At 40.3% G+C, this 21,614-nt stretch overlaps 1 protein-coding gene across 1 annotated transcript in view; it reads right to left on the reverse strand.

Moving 5' to 3' along the window:
* Positions 1-21,614, reverse strand: part of LOC140230858 (semaphorin-1A-like) — a 135,590-nt gene that overhangs the window by 57,817 nt on the left and 56,159 nt on the right. The window contains exons 4-6 of the mRNA XM_072311005.1: positions 16,169-16,270; positions 14,237-14,324; positions 10,832-10,978 (exon numbers count right to left, since the gene is read on the reverse strand). Of these exons, the coding sequence (XP_072167106.1) occupies positions 10,832-10,978; positions 14,237-14,324; positions 16,169-16,270 (337 nt within the window). The remainder of the gene's footprint in view (positions 1-10,831; positions 10,979-14,236; positions 14,325-16,168; positions 16,271-21,614) is intronic.

The raw sequence follows: 21,614 nt of genomic DNA on the forward strand, positions 1-21,614 counted from the left end.
CTACATGCAGATTACCCTTGCTGTCGAAACAGTACCGCAACATACAAGAGGAAAAAAAAATTAGGACGTGACTGTTAACAAAACCAAAAAAAAATACGTATACACATAATCTAAATTCTGACTTGCAAGTCATGTGGCTTACATGTACTGAGAAGTTTTATGAATCCATAGATAATGCTGATGCAGAGACTCCAACTCTCCCGTTTTCGACGGGAGATCTCCCGCCGAAAACCCATTTTTGCAAAATCTCCCGTTCTTCCGTTTGAGATCTAATTTCTCCCGCCCTGGCTCTTTGTCTCCCGTTGGAAGGGATTTCTTACTTATTTCTATCGTATGTTGAAAAAATAAGCCTTAGATAGCACAAGAGAGCATCTAGAACCCTAGGAATTTGGCGCTTCGCACACATCAAGTTGGAGTCTCCCGTTTGCTAGGGGTTTCAGGCGGGAGAATCTCCAGATCAGAAGGTGCTTTGGGTTGGAGTCTCTGCTGATGTCACCACAATCATAGGTATTATAAACATAGCAAACATATCAATCCCTGGGCAGAGCAATAAGGAGTGTTTCAAGTGGCAGAAGGACCATGATGTATAAAAATATTTGCATCAATATCCCCAGCCTATGATAATATGCTCTTAGTGACTGAAATACAGACAGGTAGAAATCTTCCTGTTTTTTAAATTTTTGCCTCTAACTGCAATTATTCACCAGTTTTCAGTTGGATTGGACTTAATACAACACCTCAGCATCAGTAATCTTTGTACAACTTCCACTTTCCCTACATAGAGTGACCTAGTAGGTCTATGGTTCAGGATTCAGTTGAAGGATCTCGGGAGTCACACACTTCGACCAAGACGGAAGGCTTGATGATGAATGTACAATTGATGCTACACTTCATCATGGATGGCCGGCATTTACAATGTGAGATGTTTCCAGACTTCTTCCATATCTTTAATTCAGTCACTCTCACAGAAACAGCCAACTGTAGCACAATTACATCCTGTTTATTTTCAATTCTTGTCAATCTCTACTCAAGCAAAAACAAAAACCAGTGGCATGTCCCTCTCACATGGTGTGTAATCATGAACATGTAATCAAATGATAACACTTCCAGTGCCAGTATCCCATTACATAATCAATCTTGGCTGGTCATTAGAAACTTGAATATTTCACACACTTATTCACGATTTCAATCTTGTCTAGAGAGGTGTATTGGGCGATTTAGCATCAGAACAGAAAAACAAGACATTAAATCTTGCGCTGTAAACTGACATTTTCACAAAGAGGGTCAATGCCCTTCTTCAATTTAATGCATTATCATGGACAAAAATAGTGTCAAGGGGTGTGATCTTACGAAGAAATGATGCCAGCTTACTCTGCCCTTGATTCCTTTTCACCTATGCTAGTGCACTTCTTTCTGGCATGTTATGATTCTTTAGTACCACATTAATCACTATTGGATTTTTAAAAATATCTTTGATGGGCATAAATGTCTCGCAACACCTACTGCTAAATCACATCAAAGTTCTGCCCCCATTGTCCTTCCAGTTCTAAAGGCCGGAACACTTACAGCAGCCCGCGCCCTAGATGTGATCTTTCCCACAGATCCTGGCCATGGTGCTACAAGAAGAGGGGTGGGGCGCCTTGAAAGTTAATCAATTACAGTGCCATTTGACACCTCCAATTTGTCCTGACAGTCATGATTAATTTCTGGCCCCTCGGATTCAGCACTGGTAATGTGGTGGACGGACAGTACATGACAGGCGCCAAATTATGTTACAAACAGGTGAAATGTGGATGGACGAAATGGAATGGTACAGTTATTGAGTGTGCATGTGGGGGGGGGGGGGAGGTGGGGTAGAGCTTTGAGGTTTTGACGTGTATTGACACACAAATTGAAATTTAAGCTGAATTATGTATTTATTTTGGAGCAAGCGCCATGAGCGCCTGACTTGGCGGATACCGGCGCTATACAAGACTTCATCATCATCAAATGTGCATGCTATACAGAAAATTACTTACACTTTTTTTGCAGTTGGTACAGATTTTGTCAAAGATAAGGGAAACTGATATGCATGTATTAATGTACTATTACGATTAATTAAATACAAAAATTAATAAATTTAAATTGATTTGCGAATACAATTTACAATCAAAGATTTCAAAGTGCATTATAATTGTTTTTGTTGATACTATTTTTGCACACTGTTTCAATGATTGTGCTTGTATGTGTTTATTGTTCATATAGGGCTTCAGTGAACAAGTGTTTAACTCTGTCCCACCGTGACAAGCCAAAGGCTGATATGACATACTCAGCTTTTAATGTACACTCTCAACCAGTAATCAAATTACATTTGGGTTGCATGGCTACTGTACTCACAGTAGTATTCAAAAAAGATAATGGGACTAGTATTCTTTTGGTTTACTCAACCAGTAATCATATTACATTAGAGTTAAATGGCTACTTTCTCACAGTGTATTTGAAGAGATAAATGGGACAAGATAATTTTGGTTTACTCAACCAGTAATCAAATTACAGTAGGGTTAAAACACAGCTTTCTCACAGTAGCATTTAAAGAGATAAATTGGACAATTTACTTTTGGTTTTGTGTTACGTACACTTTCTGTGTAGTGCTTAATGTCCCTTTCATCATTTTGTAACTTGACAAGACAAGAATGCAACATTTTCTGAAGTGGAAGTGACATTGATACATAGCTTTTATAGTTTCATGACAGACAAAGTTATGACAAGGATGTATGTGATACCTCTCCTTGGTTATGAGAACGCTCTACCCCCATTGACTGCACATCATGATATGTCATGGGATGGTGCCAACGTATCAATAAGGCTCTTTTCAAGAGCGTCCACGGGATGACACTGGAAATAGGAATTTCTTCATCCCAGCTGATGGAAACTATTTTTGGTCCCCGAGAATTTGCCAAAATGTGACTGCCCTTGACTCTGCTATGATTCTGATCGCCTCGCTCGGTGATTGCTAATGACAGGTCTTACAGCAGTTATTGGAGTGTGGCATTGAATGCTGATTTTAAAAGCTGTCTTGAAATGAACAAGCAAATTTACTAGCTCAAAACTGCCCATTTAAAAAAGCTATTCTGCCATTGCTTCAGGAACGATTCTGAGGCAGTTGTTGAGCTCAAGATAAGGGCAAAGTCTGTCTTCCTCAGTGTATTTCCACTGACACTGGCAGCATTTGCTGTGAGTGATAATGCCGTAATTTGAGTCTTAATTTCTCACTATCTCTTCAAAATCTTACTAGCCTTATTGGTCAAATTTTCTTTTTGTTTTCTTTTTAAGATTTTTCTCGTCAAACATTCATCTTCCCATCATGCAGTGCCAGTGTCTAGTGGTACAATACTTCCACTGGTATTTTGAGTCTACTTCGGCATGCATGCTGATCATATCTCATTCTTGATGGTGCCACGTAGCATTTGCAAGGCGTGATTTCTCATCACCGTTTCTCGCAAAAGTGCGAGCCTCTCTGCAAAGTAATTTCTTCTTTTATATGCAAGATGTTCAAGACTGTGGTGAATGTCAGGCAGTGAGAAGAAGAAATGGAAGAGATTCTCAGAGATACCCTTACCTATCTTAAAGAGTGCTTTCACTGGCAGTAAAAATGCATTAGCACTGTTACAGGCCTTTGTATTTAGAGATACACCTTGGATGTAATACAATATCTGAGAAGGCATTTTATATGAGGCACATTATATTACCATTTGCATGGTCTTTACATCAATTAACACTACATTTTTTTTTTTTTTTGTAAAGAAATTCCTGCCACTGTTTCCAATATGGAACTTCAAATAGTTGCAGTTTTATTAAAGATCTTGACGGAATATGAAGATCATTCTTGAGAGGTATATGGCACAAAAGAGTGGAGCAAAAATACACCCCTCTCCTCCTCCCCCCCCCCCCTCCAAAAAAGAAAAAAGAGAGGAATATCACAATATATCCTTGACTAAACTGATGTAGTCCAGGGCCCTGCATCATCTTGAAAAGCATTCACAGCATTCAGAACTTAAGTGTTTTTTTCATCTGACACGGCAAAGGACACAGTAGGCGTGTCTTCATCAGCCCGAAGTTCAAACTAGCGGGACATTTTGCGGTCTTAGAAAATAGCCCGATACAGCGAATGTGCGTCTTCATCAGCTCGAACAGCCTGCTTCGGGAAATTAGTCCGAAAATTGACGCATGCGCACTTTGCAATATTACTCTGCCTTGCTCGCGGTTCGAAAGTGGATTTCCCCGCTCAAAATCTCCTATATCACCGTATAGTTTATGTACGATTCTACAACAAGGGAGGAGAGCAGTACAGCAAATTCTCTCCAAAGGGATATTAATAACGCTACTCTTTCTTCTGTCCAGTGAGGCATCTTATATGAAATTAACGAATTGCAATGTTTAAACAAATCCAAAATGCACACAATCTGCAAGAATCTTCAGCTAAGGTAGAGTGGACCAGAAGAAGAAGTTAACAAAAGAACAGCTAGCATGCACGGCACTGAGATTTAATAGGGAGGTGAGAGAAATCACCTCCCTGGTTTTAAAGATGACAACAACAGTAGGCCTATAGTACACACATGTGATCCTTGAATACACCGTGCGTGTAATGTACTATACACAATCACTAGCTGCTTGTACATGCGCTTTCCATTGCCAGCTGGCTAACCAGAAGCGTGGAGGGATCGAGAAAATTTCGGGCTGATGGAGACGCACCCAAGATAGCGCGCTATTTCACGAAATAGCGCTCTAGTTGACGAACTAGACCAAGATTTTGTGGGAAATTTTCCCGATCAAATAGCGCGCTATCTGCGTCTTCACTACACAGATAGCGCGCTATTTTGACATCGGACTACAATTGGTAACCGCAAGATAACGCGCTATTTTGAAACTTCGGGCTGATGAAGACACGCCTAGTGACAACTAAACAGCTGTGAGCATTTGACTTGTCATGGCAAAAGCTGCAATTACCATAACTGATGCTGACAGCTATTCTCTCTCTCTCTGATCAGACAGGGCCTATGTTTACATCCTGTCTTCTTGCGCGGAATCTCACACAGGGCCCAGTTTGCTGCATCTTGCCTGCTCATGCACAAAGTCAAGGGCACAACCACAAGATGGCATCCATTCTCTCTTCCACTATGCTGGAGATCACAGTCACCGGGCGACAACGTTTCTGACCGTCAGATATAAGAACCTGATCAATTCTGCCGCGATGACATGTGTGTGTGCAGTAATTTGTCGAAAGAAGCCATGTCTCTGCTCAGAAGCCAGGGGTTGCCTAGAGACGCATGCTGTACAATGGGACAATGCACCGGATCAGACAGTGAGCTACATAATTATTGTACCATCACTCTGCAGTCTACTGTAGACCAATTTCTGTCTTATCACAGCAAGCATAACAGCTTCACGGATAACAACAGACCGACGTCCACCTTGGATCGATGCTAGACCATGGAACCGTAAAGCCGGCCAAAGTTTTGACTGCACGATGTGGTCAGCCTGTTGCTTGCTACATTTGTACTTCATACATATTTCATGTGCATCTCAATCATGAGCGTGTGGTCAGTAAATAAACTGAACAAGACAAACTCAAGTAGTATACTTTTTCACAAAATGTTCTATTCAAATTTCACTACGATATTTTCTGCAGGCAAGGTCATACCTCATGACCTCCGGGAGTGGATTTCCTTTACGAACCCATATCCAGCAACGGTCGCTGAGCAGAGATATTGGTATTCATTCACCGTGGCCCTATCAGTTGCGCCCCATTACTCTGATGCATGGTTTAAGACATGAGAGCAAACATACCTGAAAGTTCTTCCACAGGTTCAATAGAGACATGTATTTTCACGACAAATGGGCAGAATCTTGGTATTGGTGTCAAAAAGAACTGCACATTCATGAACAATAACCTTGAATAGAACAAAGTAATGAAACTTGTAGAAAACCATTAAAACATACAACATCAAACAACAAGACAAACATCCACCAAATAGGCACGACAAAGGCACACTAGTGAAATTCATGACATGAAAAATGAACCTGCTACAGTGTAGGTGCATCAAATGCAACTGCTTTATCCACAACAGGAACATGTAATCTTCTGTCGCATGGCCGCGAATTAAATAGCGACATTTTTCACAGTATCTTTGCCAGTAATTTTGGGAGATGTTATTTCAGCTTTGTGGAATCCCAACCTCTGACCATGGAAAAAACAGAGGAAAAGATCTTCATCGTGTAATGTATTCAACGATTTGAGATTTTGCGCCAAGTCTTCTGCTGTAACAGAGCGACCGCCATCATGATGCAATCTAATGGCTTTCTACCGCTCCGTCTCGTTATAATGAGGCTCTCGGGAGCACAAGGTCGGGAGCGGACTGCTAATAATTTCTCATGCCCAGTCTCCGTAACAGTGTGAGAGACAAAGATATTCATAATCACACGAGGCAAGAATAAAAACAGGGCATCAAGGATTCTTCGTGATTGCACTCATATCTTACTATCCTACACAAACGCACTTTTATTTTGGGGGGGGGGGGGGAGGGGTTGTCGATTTTCATCAGACGTGACATTTTACCACAATGAAATTTGAACAGAACCTTTAATCTGTGAAGAGCAGATTGACAATAAGGAAAAAAAGAAATGATTTTACTTCACTTTACACTCAGTCACAAATATCTTGTTCGAGTATCGATAACATCTGTGAGAACACCGTCTTGTGCTGAGGGCTTCTGATCCGGCCACAGACAAAATAAGCACGAACAAATGGAAGCATTTTCTTTCTTATTTGAAGGTTTCCTTTTATTTGCGTGGACAAGGCTCAAATCCAATTACTGTTTTTTAAGTCAAGAAGGGTCTGCTTTCTCAGGAATATCTTACACCAGCACTGAGGTGAATGACGTAAGCTGTCAACCACAAAAGGCCACCACATGAGAGGCTATTTCAAGCAGATGACATTTCCAAATGTTCCACAATGTTATGCAAATTGGGAGCAGTTGCCATTGAGCAGTAGTGTCCTATTGTTGATGCGAGCTGGTGACCTTTTTTGACCAAGTTCAAGGCAGGTGGTGGAAACTATTGAATTAACTGAAGAAAAGCGCACGATAATGCGATAGCCATAATCATCATGACGCGAAGAAATTCCTCAAAACCACAAAAGCACGCTCGTAAAAGAACACTGTCAAAGGAAGTAGTCAGAAGTGGATGTGAAGTCACAAAAGGAGGAATTCCCATTCTAAATGAACAATTCCCACGCTTTCATTTCATGTCGTTTCGCGGTAAAGCTCTTTTTTTTTTTTTTAAATGGCAAATGGTAAACGCCACTTAATTGATAAACCCTTAATGCAATCATAAGAGCTGACCAGTTAAAGTCAACGTGCCAGGCCTTTAGTGTTCAGTTTATGTATGCTGAAGCAATTTGTGATGACTCTGGCACTGGAACTGCGTCCTGCCCCAAGAGAAAAATCTGCCAAAGGTGTGTGTGTGTGTGTGTGTGTGTTGGGGGGGGGGGGATAGCACAAACTTCACAATGGTCTCATTTGCGACTGTGGGAAATTCCATATGGTTATGATAAAGCGCAAACTCAAAACAGTGACATCATTTCATTTCACAAGCAATCTCACTATGTTATCAATCAATATTCATTAACAGCATAGGGTAAGCATTGATTTCAATTACATCACAAAGCACTCCCAGGTCACAGGAGAGAGAGGAGGTTTCAAAATGATTTAAATATTTAGATACATACAATACTGTACATGCATAAATAAACATACACATTTACTTTTTCTTTTTTCCCTTATTGAGAGAACTCGATTTGTAATGCACACAACATTGGATATGTATGTTTCATGTTTGCCTTTGGAACTAAGTACAGGGTGTGATCTGCACTGTGCCTGTCAAGTCCCTTTTTTGCGCTTGTTTACAATGGTAATTACATGGGGGGGGGGGGGAACAGAGGAAAATGCACCAAGTAGCAGCAGGCTAAAGTTCTTCCATCAAAAGGCCAACCATGTGTTTCTGTGTCGGCCGCTTCGTGGCTCTCCAACCGACATATGCCTTTATTCCTCGTCACCAATAGCCGGACGCGACGCTTCCTCAATAAAACATCCGTGCTGGTCCCTTATCTGGCCTTCATGCTTTCAACCCTGCGGGTCCCAATGGCACAAGGGAGCCCCAAGCACTGAATTTTTCAGGGGGTTGTATTTCTCACAATGTTGAATAGGTCTTTTTGCAGGGTAGATTGGCTACCTGCACAACTATTGTTTTAAACATCTTAGAAAAGACATCTTCAAACAACTTACTTAAGGTATCAGATATATACATGTACATATGTAGATGGACTAGGTAAAGAAACCTGAACAATGGAGAGAGTAAGAACATTCCCTTTCCTGAGTGTACCATACTGGATCAACTCTGATAACTTTCAGGATGTTACATAACATGTCCAGTGAGAAGGAGTGACGTATTTGGTATACAGCTGTAACAATTGATCTGTGGATTTACATGTAGACCTCTAATGGACTATACCCGACTAATATCTACTTTGCAATCATACTATCTCCCAATAACATCCACAAAGGCTATGCAGAGCTTGACGACACACAGGACAATCTTGAGATAACTATGAAGTAAATGACACAAAAATGCTTAATTATGTTACATCATATTCCCTCTGTTGTGTATGATGTCATTTTTTTTTTTTTTTTCATGAGGCTGATATATTGCTCGTCACTTGTTCCCATAGGCTTTAAACAGGGCACAGTGTTATCTCTGGTAGATCACTGATCCGCCGCTATTCAGGAAGCCAGAATTGGAATTGTATTTGTCTAACCCGGCAGGGCGCTGTGGAACTCTAGAACTTCCGAAAGACTAATTGGTTAACTTCACTGGAGTGAGGGTGTGAACTGCGGAGTTGATGAGAGTATCACATGATCCCGACAAGTACCGTTTGATTTCTCGCCTGTCACTGGCAGTGCAAGCTTAAACCAGGAAGTAACAAATACTTCACAGGTTTTAACTCCTTCATTTCCATGAAAGTTGTCGTTTTTTTCTTTTTATTCCCTTTCAGAGCAAAACCCAGTTTCTGTCACACAGCATTTTCCATTCCTATCTTGTTAACCCTAAAGCTTTTATTCAAATGGCAGTCACATCAAACACTTGATAAAGTGTGGAATCACTTTTGTCTTCACAGCAACACAAATCAAATAGTTGTAAATGATAGGTGAAAATATCTAATGTAGATATCAAACAACAACTTTTACTTTCTATTTCTAATCAATTTCCTTGTCTTGTTTTGTTGCATGTATTTTGTTCATGGCTCACAAATATGACACTTCATAGAAAATGTGGATCAAGTTTTGTGTAACAAAGCAAAGAATGCAATAGCAAATTTCTGTCATTAATCTAAATCTTGGCAGCTTCTTCAGCTAATGCCTGCCTCTGACACTCCATAAGAAGGGCAAGGATAATATGGGGGGGGGGGGGGGACTGAAAACTAACCAACACAGGCCTCTGAGCACAGGTGAAGAAGGCAGACGTGAAGAAGCTATTAAGATCGAATTCCTTATGCACATGAAATGGCTCGGCACCGTCTCTCGAGTCGTAAACCAACACACGCATATACATCTTGCAGCCACTCTTCCCCAGCGGCTAAAACACCATCTCGACAGCCTCATGCAGGCACGTGGGGTCTGGGATGGAGCAGAGTGCCTGACGATGTCCCCGCAAAATGCTCTGTGAGCGCTAACCCATTAGCAAATAGGCAGACTGCCATATTTGCGCACCTGATGCCCCCGTTCATTTCCAGCCGTATTTTCTCCTCCATTCACATGGCGCGGGATGAGAGAATGCCCTGTAGTGAAAGTGCATGTGGTGGTGCTTTCATGCCCCCAGATTTTATTTCATCAATTTTTTTTTTTTTTGTGTGAAGTTTTAAAAAACCCTGCCTAGAAATACCCCAGGCACAGCATTGGGGGACACTGATCGTATGTCATGGGCAATGGGTAACTGTTGATAATTCATACCGTCTATTTCATTTTAATGAAAAAGACAGGATGTATATGTTTAATACCGCTCATCAATTATTGAAGTGATCTGGCACGAGACACACAGAGCATAACGCATTCCCCTACTTATGTCTCAAGGAGCAACGTGGTGCGACGAACAGCTCTTATTTTGTACCCACGCAAAAAGGCATATCCTCTCCCTCATAAATATTTTTTCTAGTTTCTTTTCGTAACATGAGAAATTGTTATCAGAAACCATGAGTCAAACACTCAATGACTTAATAACAGTTCTAAAAAAAAAGGAAACGAACAAAGAACATGCTCCTTCTATTCAAGTATAAACAATTCAAGTATATTTTCTCGGAAACATTTGATGCTGCAATGGCCAGATCACTTCTTGAATCCGCCCAGAAACTGCTCCAAAATCACAACTGAGTCCATCAACTTTCCTTCGCCTACATGTCCTCTTCAAGCAAACACCAATTTTGTAGCTGCATTTATTTTCCTCTCCTGACTCATTTTATCATAGTCTTTCTTCAAGTCTCTTCCTCCCTTTGATCTACTTCCGTTGGAACGTCACCACGCCCTCTCACATTAGGTTGGTATAGACCGAGTCGACCTGACATTTGCGTGTGCATATGGCAAAGCATGATATACACGGCACCCGCCGCAGTATATATCATGCATTCACGATACGTGTACGCAACTGGGACACTGCAAATTAATGATCAGTGTTTTGTCAAGTTGGATTGGTCTATAAAAGAAGAGGAGCTGGAAAGAAAAAAGGGGAGGGGGTAGAACCTTACCTGAGCTGCCCTCGATCCAGTTGGAGTTGTCTGTGTCAGTACGGACCATGCTCTCAGTCTGCCTGTCGGGACGCACCGTGGTGCGGCTGATGGCAAAGTCAAACTCCCTCTTGGTGGGGGCCCCTGAGAACACCACCAGGTTCTCACCTAGATCGAGAGAGAGGAGAGGTTCACGAGGGAAACAAAGAGAGAGAGAGATAGATGGGAAGAGAGATAGAGAGATAGATAGAGAGATAGATACATACATACATAGATAGGTAGATAGATAGATAGAGAGATAGATAGATAGGTAGATAGATAGATAGATAGATAGATAGATAGATAGATAGATAGAGATATAGATAGAGAGATAGAGATATAGATAGATAGGTAGGTAGGTAGATAGATAGATAGATAGATAGGTAGATAGATAGATAGATAGGTAGAAATATATAAACAGGGAGAAAACAGAGAGAGGGCAGAGATGGTATAAAGACCAAAGAATAGAATGGTAAAAGAAATGAATAAGAGGAGAGTTACATAAAAAGATAAAAGAACAGGGTATCAGACAGATTGAGATAGAGGTAGATCAGTAGGTAGACAGGTAGGTTACACAAATGGATAGACAGAGAGATGGGTGGAAATGTGGAAGAACATTGAGACTATTATAAAGATGCAAAGTGAATTCGTGCAAAGCAAGATATTTTTGTGGCATGAAGTTTTCACGAATTGGGGCTGACAGCCTTTTTTGCGGCATTAAATTTTCATAAATTGTCACTGGTATTCAAAGCATATAAAATAGACAAGAACATTTTGTGCATTTTAATTTCACATGCAAATCTTGGCTCTGGCGAAATTCATAAAATTAAAATGCACTTGAACATTTCTGGTTTTACAGTAGATATAAACACACAAATATAATTTTAACAGCAATAATAAAAACAAAAACAGCAAACTGATTGATTGTAATGATGAAGCCACTACTACAACAATCACTACTACTACTACTACTACTACTACCACTACTACTACTACTACTACTACTACTACTACTACTACTACCACTACTACTACCACCACCACCACCACCACCACCACCACCACCACCACCACCACCACCACCACCACCACCACTACTACTACTACTACTACTAATGATAACGACAATAACAAAACATTTTTACAATACATGTAAAATGTTTTATTTGCCAAGACCAGCCTCACAGACCTGTTATTGGTAAACCTTTACAAAAGTCTATATAGGTATATTTCCTCAAAAGTCGTACACATGAACTGTAAGTTCTAATCAAACACTAACAAAAAAGTACTTTAAATGTCTTTTCCCCCCAAATCATCCTGTGTAGACAGACAATTGAACTTGCACTCTGAGTATGTGTATCTATGTTGTTTGTTTTGCAATTAGAACATACATGCACACACACAAACACAGGAAACTGCTTTCCTTTACTGGCTGTGTTCACCAAGTAAAAATGGGTTAGCCATCCATATTGTTTTATATCCCTTCTTCTGGTGGCCCCTCTCCATTTGCATCATTCTGTTTTCTTTACATTTTCTTTTTTTTTTCGGGGGGGGGGGGGGGGAGAAGAGGAGGGGAGGTGGTGGGGTCGTGGTGGATGTGAATGTGTGTGTGCTTTTTTGTTTTGTCTCAATTTTTCGGTTTTCTTCTTCTTCTTCAGGAGGCAGTCCTTGGTTCATACCTCATTTAGCCCAACTCCTGACACATATGGAAGTGTTATTTAAGGTCACGCGCTGCTCCACCGAAGGAGCAGTGCGTAATCTCACTCCTGGTGTGTGGACAGCGGTATATTTGGTGGGCGGAATATTCATAAGGTGCCTCCGATTTCTCCAAAGAGTGTTAAAGGGAGGAAAGGCGACCCATGTTTCCCGGATGTTGCTAAATCTCTTTAACAGAAAAGTCCCCCTTGAATTGTCAGAGGGTACAGCAGTAGCAACAACAAGAACAACATATCTTGTCTCAGCTGCCAATCACGGATGTGGCATAAGCCACTCAGTTTTATCATCTGCAATAAATTGCTTGTTCACGCACAAGGTGCTTGCAAATATGTCGTAAACTAGGTTAGCTCTCCTCCCTGTCGTTAATGCTATTACATACATCCTGACAAATTTTCTAATGAAATAGAATAATGCAATTTACAAAATAAGGTTAAAGAGGAAATATAAGACATTCATGAACCCTGAATGAAATTATGTAATACCTCCTAATCATGGGTTTACATAATTTTGTCCTATGGAGATTGGTGATGAAATTATGCAATAGTTTCAGTCATGCCTCGAAGATCACAGGATCAGAATTATTGCTATTCAGATCAATGGGGGAATAACTGTGATGTGTAAGTGATGCCCATTCAAAGACAATCATACCTACATATGTCTATTCACAGTAATTTTTTTTTCTCTCTTTACTATATATACATGTAAAAATATGTTTATAACATAAGGGTGTATTACACACATGCACATGTGGGTGTGTTTATAAAATAATCTTTCTCTCTTCTGGGAGGTGGGACGGGGAGAGGGGGGGGGGGGGAGAGAATAAAGGCTGTTAACACTGATTGAGGTATTTTTCTGCCAAACAATACGTAAACAACAGATTCTGAAATCTGTGACGCATGCTGACGTCAAGTCCCCATTTTCTTGAAGTGTCTCTATCAAGGAAAGATATTTTCCACATCATCTATTATCTGATTGTGGCAAATATGCCTGTCTCTTTTCCCACTCAATGCTGCCGGAGTGTGCTGCTGAAATTCATACCCCCTAAAAAAGATGCGTGGGTCTCAAATTGGAAACAGATAAGGAAATGGCAACAGTGCTCTTCCTTAACAGCCAAGGTTCTGTGTTGCATTAAAAAAAAAGAGAAAATCTTTTGTTTTAATGCCAGAGATCACCAACATCCATTATATGCACAGTGAATCAAAACAGACAGACTCAAACTAACACACCAGGCACAGGGATTTGAGAGAAATACATTTACACACTATTCATTCAATGCAGACACAAATTGAGAACATCTAATGCTTAAAAAGAAGATTATTTCAGAGACCACAATAGTAACTGTTTTAAATGCAATTTGCTATCTTGGGAATGAACTCTTTTGTGTGTGCGTGTTTGCATGTACCTATGTATGCATGTATGTATGTATGTATGTATGTATGCACTCTATGTAGGTATAATGTTTATGGGGACACCTATGCAACTGTTATGGATAAAAATTTGTACTAATACTCATCCTTTCTTTTATTTGGCAAATCTTTCATCACAGAGTTTGTCTATGAATGACTAAGTCATTAAGTACATTACAGTACCAGGCATTTGTCCCGCTTTTCTGGGGCTAAACTTGCCTGTTGGTGTCACCACTGGCAAGCTGGATTCATACTAATAGCTTACCTTGCAATGAGGCGAGAGTTGTGGTACTCTGGTCAGGACTGGATGCTGTGAGACCTTTTCCCTCCCAGCTTGTTCCGATTGTGCCATTCTGTGCAGAGGTTGAAATAAAACATGCGTACACAAACATGGTATACTGCTCATGCTATTGTTGATACTGTCCCATGAACCACCACATCATTGAGTACCAATACTTTCCTTGAATTTCTGCTTCTTTGTCTGCTCCTCCTTCTCAGCATGTTTTAGAGTTGCAAAGAAAGGCAGTTTTAAAAGCAATGTTCCAATATTGGTCGACGAATATCAGAGCATGGACTCATGCTGTTGTCATTGGCAAGATTTAAGCTAGTAGTATGGGTCAGCATTTTATGGGATCAGTTTTGTAAATATCTCACTTAATGATGAATCAAAGAATAAATGTTGACTCAAAGTTCATATGACTGGGAGCATCTCATCACTATTCATGGTATGTATTCAAATTTCTACACAGTTTCCCTGAGGAAGACAAATAATGTATCATAATTTTCTTTATTGTTAAGTCCTGTATTATTATTTCCTCCTTTTGCACATATCTGGTGGATTTTGACACTTGGAATCCAATTCAATGCATTTAGTCTTTGCGATGTTGGGCACACTCTGAGCAAATAGACCAGTTTCAATAACAAACAAATGTGATGCATGCCTTGGATAAACGAAGGTTGTTCCTGCAAAGCTTGCCTGAGGCTTCCCTGAGCTTTGCCTAACATAGTAACATCTGCCTCATGCAAACTAAATCCCAAGTGTTGACCACATTAATTGGGTATGATTGGAGGGAACAGTTTGCTACCAGATCCTCAAAAGATATCAGTAAATTAGTAATTCAAGCATTAGGAAACAGCCCTATTTTCTGGTTGTCAAGAACAATATTTCTTATAAACGTATGCATACATTTGAAAAATGTTTTGAAAGCGGCACATTTACTCTTTCTCATTTCAAGCTCATTTTCGTGCCCAAGAATTGCTGATGTGAAATGTGTTAATGCAATTGATCCCACTCCCTTTCTGTGGTGAAGGCAGAAAAAAAAAAAGTATGTACAAACTGCCGATGAAGTCATAGATCAATTTAAACCAATGTAAAAAGAGAGGAGAGGAAACATTCTGGCTGAGCATCTGAAACACATAGCTGTTGGCTTGCAACAACTTGATGCCTTGGGGTTATTGTTGTTCTTTCTTTGTAGTCTTGTTTGATATATCATAGGGTCTGGCAAAGTGACAAAAAATAAGACACTTTTCACAGCAGGCCAACCTAGGGAGAATGAAACTCATCTAATGGTTCCTACAACTTAAAGAGCTTGCACATTATTCACATATTTTAATTTAGCCATATCCTGGGGGCATTTGCCTTTTGAAATATATCTATATATTTATATATTTATACATTTATATATTTATATATTTATACATTTATATATTTATATATTTATACATTTATATATTTATATACTTATATTTTTAAATATTTATATTTTTATATATTTATATATTTAAATACATAAACAAAATATTTATATTCACAAGTTTTGCTATATGTCACCAATTATACTGAAGCCAATTTCAGCACAAGAGACAAAGGAGAGTAGTGTGTACCAACAGGCACCCAGTTTTTCCATGTTTTACTGGTCCATTCCTGAAAAAGTTACTGGTCCAAACAGTGATTTTTACTGGTCAGGGACAATTGGACCAGTGCCGGTATGCAGCGTTGCATATTCATCTCTGTGCATTGATGATTGGACTTTAAAGATACAGCCAAAACTGAAAGTGAACTTGATGCAGCATGTATTGAAGCACAATGTGTTTGTAGAGTGCTAAAGCTTTATGTCTCCTCAACCACATACCCAACTTTCAACCTTTCATTTGCCTTCTTTTCGCAAATGCTTCTGCCCCCAGACAGAAGACTTACCACAGATGTGACGCATCGCGGGAAGAGCGCATTCGTGCCGCAGAAGATTGATGTCGTGTCGTTCACTTCCAGCACGAACGTGACGTAATTATGGCAATAGTACTGTGAGGGAGAAAAAAAAAGAATAAGAAGACGGTGATACATCATTTGCTTGCTCTCTTTCTCCGATGTTTGTTTGTAAATATTTCCCTCCACACTCAGCTTCTTGAGGGGGATCAACTCATTGGTTTGTTTAGTCTGATTTTCTGGCGTCTGTGGCAACTTGGTAATGGGCATGCCACTACCAATTGTAGAAACACATTCTGCACATATCAACAATAAGGGGGTCATCACTTCTCTGACAGGAGATAAAGTTTGAGAAATTTTTTTTTTTGGGGGGGGGATGAACTAATGGAATTGGCATTTTGTCAATATCATTATTATCTATTACTCAATCAGTTTCTTTGAATGATTTGTTTTCATGTTATAGTCATGTGACTTAGGAAATGTTTACTTCGCCACAAAATACACACAATAAATAAAAATGGGCGAGAAATATATCCTTGCATAATGTCTGTATGTAAAACACGCATGCATATGAGTAGTATTCTTTATACTTCACCAGTGGTATTGATCAGAATGTAATCAGGCCAATTGTAGTATGCACAGTCCCATTTTTACGGTTGGGCAACCTTTGCCACTCTCAAGATATAACTACAGTTCATAGTACACATGAGGAGAATGCGAGGTTTCGCATCCACCATTCCTGCCACAGTAAATGCACACATGGATCCAAGACATCATACTTTTACAAATATCCACACACACAACCCTCTCTCGCACACATACGATGTGTAGGTACACACACACACACACACACACACACACACACACACACGCATATCCCATTTGTCTATGTACACAAACCTACAACACCACCCCCCCCCCCTCCACAAACCATATACACACACACACAGTCCATCTTACCAGGGAGGTGGGACACCATCTCCCTGATCTTACTCAGGCACTTCTAGCTCACACACTTTTTACACACACAGGCAGATAATGTATTATTATGCAGAATGACATCTCCATAAAACCTCAGAGAGGGTATATAATACAAATTTGCTATCCCTTGACAGACGGAGCTGGGCAAACACCTAGCCGTGGCGACGTTCGTTCATACGTTCGGCACCCTGTGACTCATCAGATCCTATTTACAAGGTCATAATCCCATAATTCCACAAGCTCATTCATAAATTGCCCGGTCCTTTTTTTTCATCCCCTTCCCCCCTTTAATATTTCTGATGCGGGGGAACGCTGAATCCCCGCACCTCCCTCTCCATCCCCCTCATCCCATTAAGCACATCGGCTTACATGTGATTAGCAAAACAGGAATATATAAATATATATTGGTCTGAAATCCAATTTGAAAAAAAAAAACAACATATACACACAAGGTGAGGTGCACTTGCAGCAATTTTGAGGCTTACAGAATGCTGTTTTGACGTCACATGTTCAGGCCAAGCCTGTAAAGGGCAGACGCCAGTGGCAATTTCATTCAGGAGCTCGATGCTAATGAAATTGGCACAGCCTGCCTCGGGATGAAGAAGAAGGAGGAGGAGAAAAAAACAATAAAAGAACAAAGAAAGTCCTGAGACAGTAACAATGGCCTGGAATGCAGTGTATAAACCTACTCAAGCTGCAGCTTCCTGCACACTGGGTGACCTATGAAACCCTTGTATCACCACCAACTGTCTAGTTTGTGAGCATTATACCATTGCCATATCGGGCAGAAATTATGAAAAAGCCTTCGTAATTTTGGCACTCTCAATCTACCGACTGTAAACAGCAAAAATAACCAACAGACCAATTTACTGCTACTTCTGCCTGTGTTGCACACTCAAAGCAACTGCATCAAATAAAAACAAAATGAAATGCTCTGTGATCAATAATATAGATCTATGGAAGATATCATCTGATAGTGTTCAAGCATAGGCATTCACACTGAAAAGATTACCAATGATGGCTTTGCATGAAAACTAGACTGAAGTTTAGTCATTCAATTAAAGTGCTATTGTGGGTTTCTGAAGCATATGATATTATTCTTCTTCAATCATTTTGTTTTCTTTCTACATGATGATATCCACCAGTGAGGCCGGAGCTCGCTTGGTAAATGAAGGGAATATGAATCACTCCCATCAACAATCGGTGAGTCACTCAGCATGGACCTCCAAAAACGCCGATCCAAATTGCCTTTTCTGACCTCCTACACACCCCCCCCCCCACATCCCTCATCATCAATATTCTATTATCCTTTCCATAATTAGATTTGCATATGTCGTGATCCACAAGAAAAGAAGTACAATAGCATAGACGGCAGGCAAATAGAGGGGGGGGGGAGTTTTCTATCAGTTGCATGCAGAAATTATAAACAGACGTAGCCAACTCATTTTACTTTCTATTTCAAGGTCAAAGCTCTTTTCATTCAGAGTCAGGTCAGTCAATATGGCATTCAAGTAGGCTGCACATCATGGCCTGTTGTCCCAGACTGGGACTCCCAGTCACAATACAACATAATGAATATTGTGCTCCAAGCCAGGTTTACATTTCGGAGCTCCTGCAAAACTAGTCAATATTTGTTCCACGACGTCCACATCACGCACGAGGAGTTGGTAACAATCACACATTTGCTGTAAGAGTCACAAGATTGCCTTTAATATTCAAGGCTCAATCACACACAACCTGCATTATATAGGACCTACAATACATGTATGAAGGAGGGCTTTTGAAATCCTCTATCATAGACTCGTCCCATCCCATTATGGTTCAGACAAACTCCCTCTTCTGTTCACACCCTGCAAACCGTTCATTGCCAAATTCTCCTGATATGCTTCAAGATAGCCCTGGCTCCCACTTCACTTGATACACGTGCATCCTTCATGATGAAGTGCTATCTCGATAGCGAGTTTTTTAGCCTTGGACTTCATACTGGATTGCTATCACGTACACCGAGCAAAACTCTTCCCTTGCCAATCCAGTGTCATCGTCAGTGCCGTGGACGGGAAGTTTAATGGCCTCTGCTCTGGAAGCGTGCAGCAAAGAAGAGCTGGGCATTTGCAATTGTCTATAAGAGTGTGTGGTGGTGTATATATAGCATGACTGGCGAAAAGCCATCGGCTAAAAGGTTTAGCGTGAATACTCAATGACAAGATTGAACAGAGTATGGCCACGCAGTGATGTAGAATAGAGGTGAAAATTGTGAGCTAGCGCAGAGGTGTGCACCGTGCAGCAATCTGAGGAAACTGCTGCAGATAATTGCTTGCAGGTTTGTATATCATACATCGAATGCATTTTTCATACAGATGAGAGATCCGTTTTGATGATGACAGTTGCTCCAAAGTCAAAATAGCAATCATCCAGACTAAAAGCAATCACTCGAAGACAATACATCTTTTAAAATCATAATGTGATTTAATTGCCATCCTGATCACATTGATCAAAGATAACTATGGTTCTTTGAACAGCAATGTTTTTCCAAGAAAACTCTAATAAAAAGATTAATAGAAAAAAATATTACAAACAACCATTACATTCTCGCATCATAATATCAAATGTTGGTATAGAGAGACGAGACAACGGGGCAGAGAACAGGCACAGCTCTGCTGTCTGGTGCGTGCATTTTACGATACACACTGAATGAAATTGCAATATTTATCCAGGCACATACAATCCAAACAACGTCAATGGCAAGTAAGCAAGGATGGGGGAACTATCCTTCTGTAGTCTCTAGTCTTTGCACAAGCAGAATCTGTACAGCTTGCCTCCTCTGAAGTATAACAACATGGATTGGGTGGGGAAATCTACCTTGGAAAAAGCTCGCATGAGGTAAGGGATCATGTCTGTATGTATACAACAAGAGACTTCAGCAGCACACATGTGCAGATCAAGTTACGAAGTACTGTACGCACTTTTCAGAGATTGATAAAAAATGCCAATTCCATGCTTCCATATTTTTGATACATGAACAATTACGTGGGATTCGCATAATAACCTCCTAGACTCATAACACATCTCTGCAGAGAGAGAAAAAAGAAATACACATTAATGTCTGGAAATCTTTTCTTTTTGTTTTCCTAATTCTACACACTGATATGAATGATAGGGCTAAATCTAGCATATCCCTGCTACAGGCCTATACTAAAGTTTGACAGCAATGACATAATTCACGTGCGTCATAAAACGTCACATTCATACTAATGACTATAATTTTGATACCATATAACTCAAGAAAGAGCTAATGCTGCGTTATCTTCAGTGAATCATAGATATTCACAGATGACAGCCCTCTGCCTATCTTGCTTCAAAGCTCTCTGACAGTTACAAAACTAATTTTACAATCACATTCTTCTGTTTAATATATAGTAAAGGCCATGAACTATTGACTACAGAAAATGTGATGGGTGGGACTAAGGACTGTATATAGGAGCATGGGGGGGGGGGGGTGTGAGTGAGGGCATCCCAGAGTCATTGGTACACGGTGGATTAAGTCCTAAGTGTGGAATGCAGAGTGCAAGAAGTGTGTTAATTACTCCTTGATCCCAAACGAGACAATGACAGCAAAATACTTTCTTTGATTGTCACAGACACAGGGGATCTTCTAAGAATAAGATAAAGGTATGGAGGCATGTCTACTCTCTAATCGACAAGGTCTATTAAATCACACAAGATCACAGCGGATTACAAACCGCTCAGCTATGGTCACTTCGTAAACATCATCCCCCCCCCCCCCACCTCCATCCCACCTCCCCTTCCCTCACATTGAGAAAAAAAGCAACTGGATCAGGTCGAATGCTTCACCGGTTTCTCTTATTCAGACAGTCACACCTCGCTGCTCTTTGATGCTGCACTTACTCATCGCTTGTTGTCACTGCGTCGGAATGTGTTACATAGCAATACACTGTGTATACGTTCAGTGAACAACACTCTCTCATACTTTGCATTGAAGTGGGAGAACTATAAAATGTGCTCAACTGCGCCTACTTCCGATGCGAAATTCCTGGTCGCCAGGATTTTTATTTACCACCAACTTTTCAAAACCAATCCATATGTGATTAACCAGTTTTAAGAGCCTATTGCTCTCTCATCTAGTTTAGCTGGATGTATTTTAGTATAAAGCATTCTGAATGTATGCAAGATGAAGAGGGGAACAAAAGTATATTATGCCTTGAAGAAGAACTTCAGAACTCTCATCATTGTTCAAATAAAAATGGATATGAGACATGGAAGATGTATTCTGCTGGCATGGTGGGAAATGCAGGCGTGCATTTTAACCCATACTGGTTAATGTAAAGAATGATACAGAGTTCATGATTGCACGCATTCTTCTGTTACAGAACCCCATGTGGGAAGGGCAGATCCACCCACTGCAAGCTTTGTGTTGGTAGATATTTGTCTCTCTTTTTTT

This window comes from Diadema setosum, chromosome 7 (assembly GCF_964275005.1).
Source record: "Diadema setosum chromosome 7, eeDiaSeto1, whole genome shotgun sequence".
NCBI classification, from domain to species: Eukaryota; Metazoa; Echinodermata; class Echinoidea; order Diadematoida; family Diadematidae; genus Diadema; species Diadema setosum.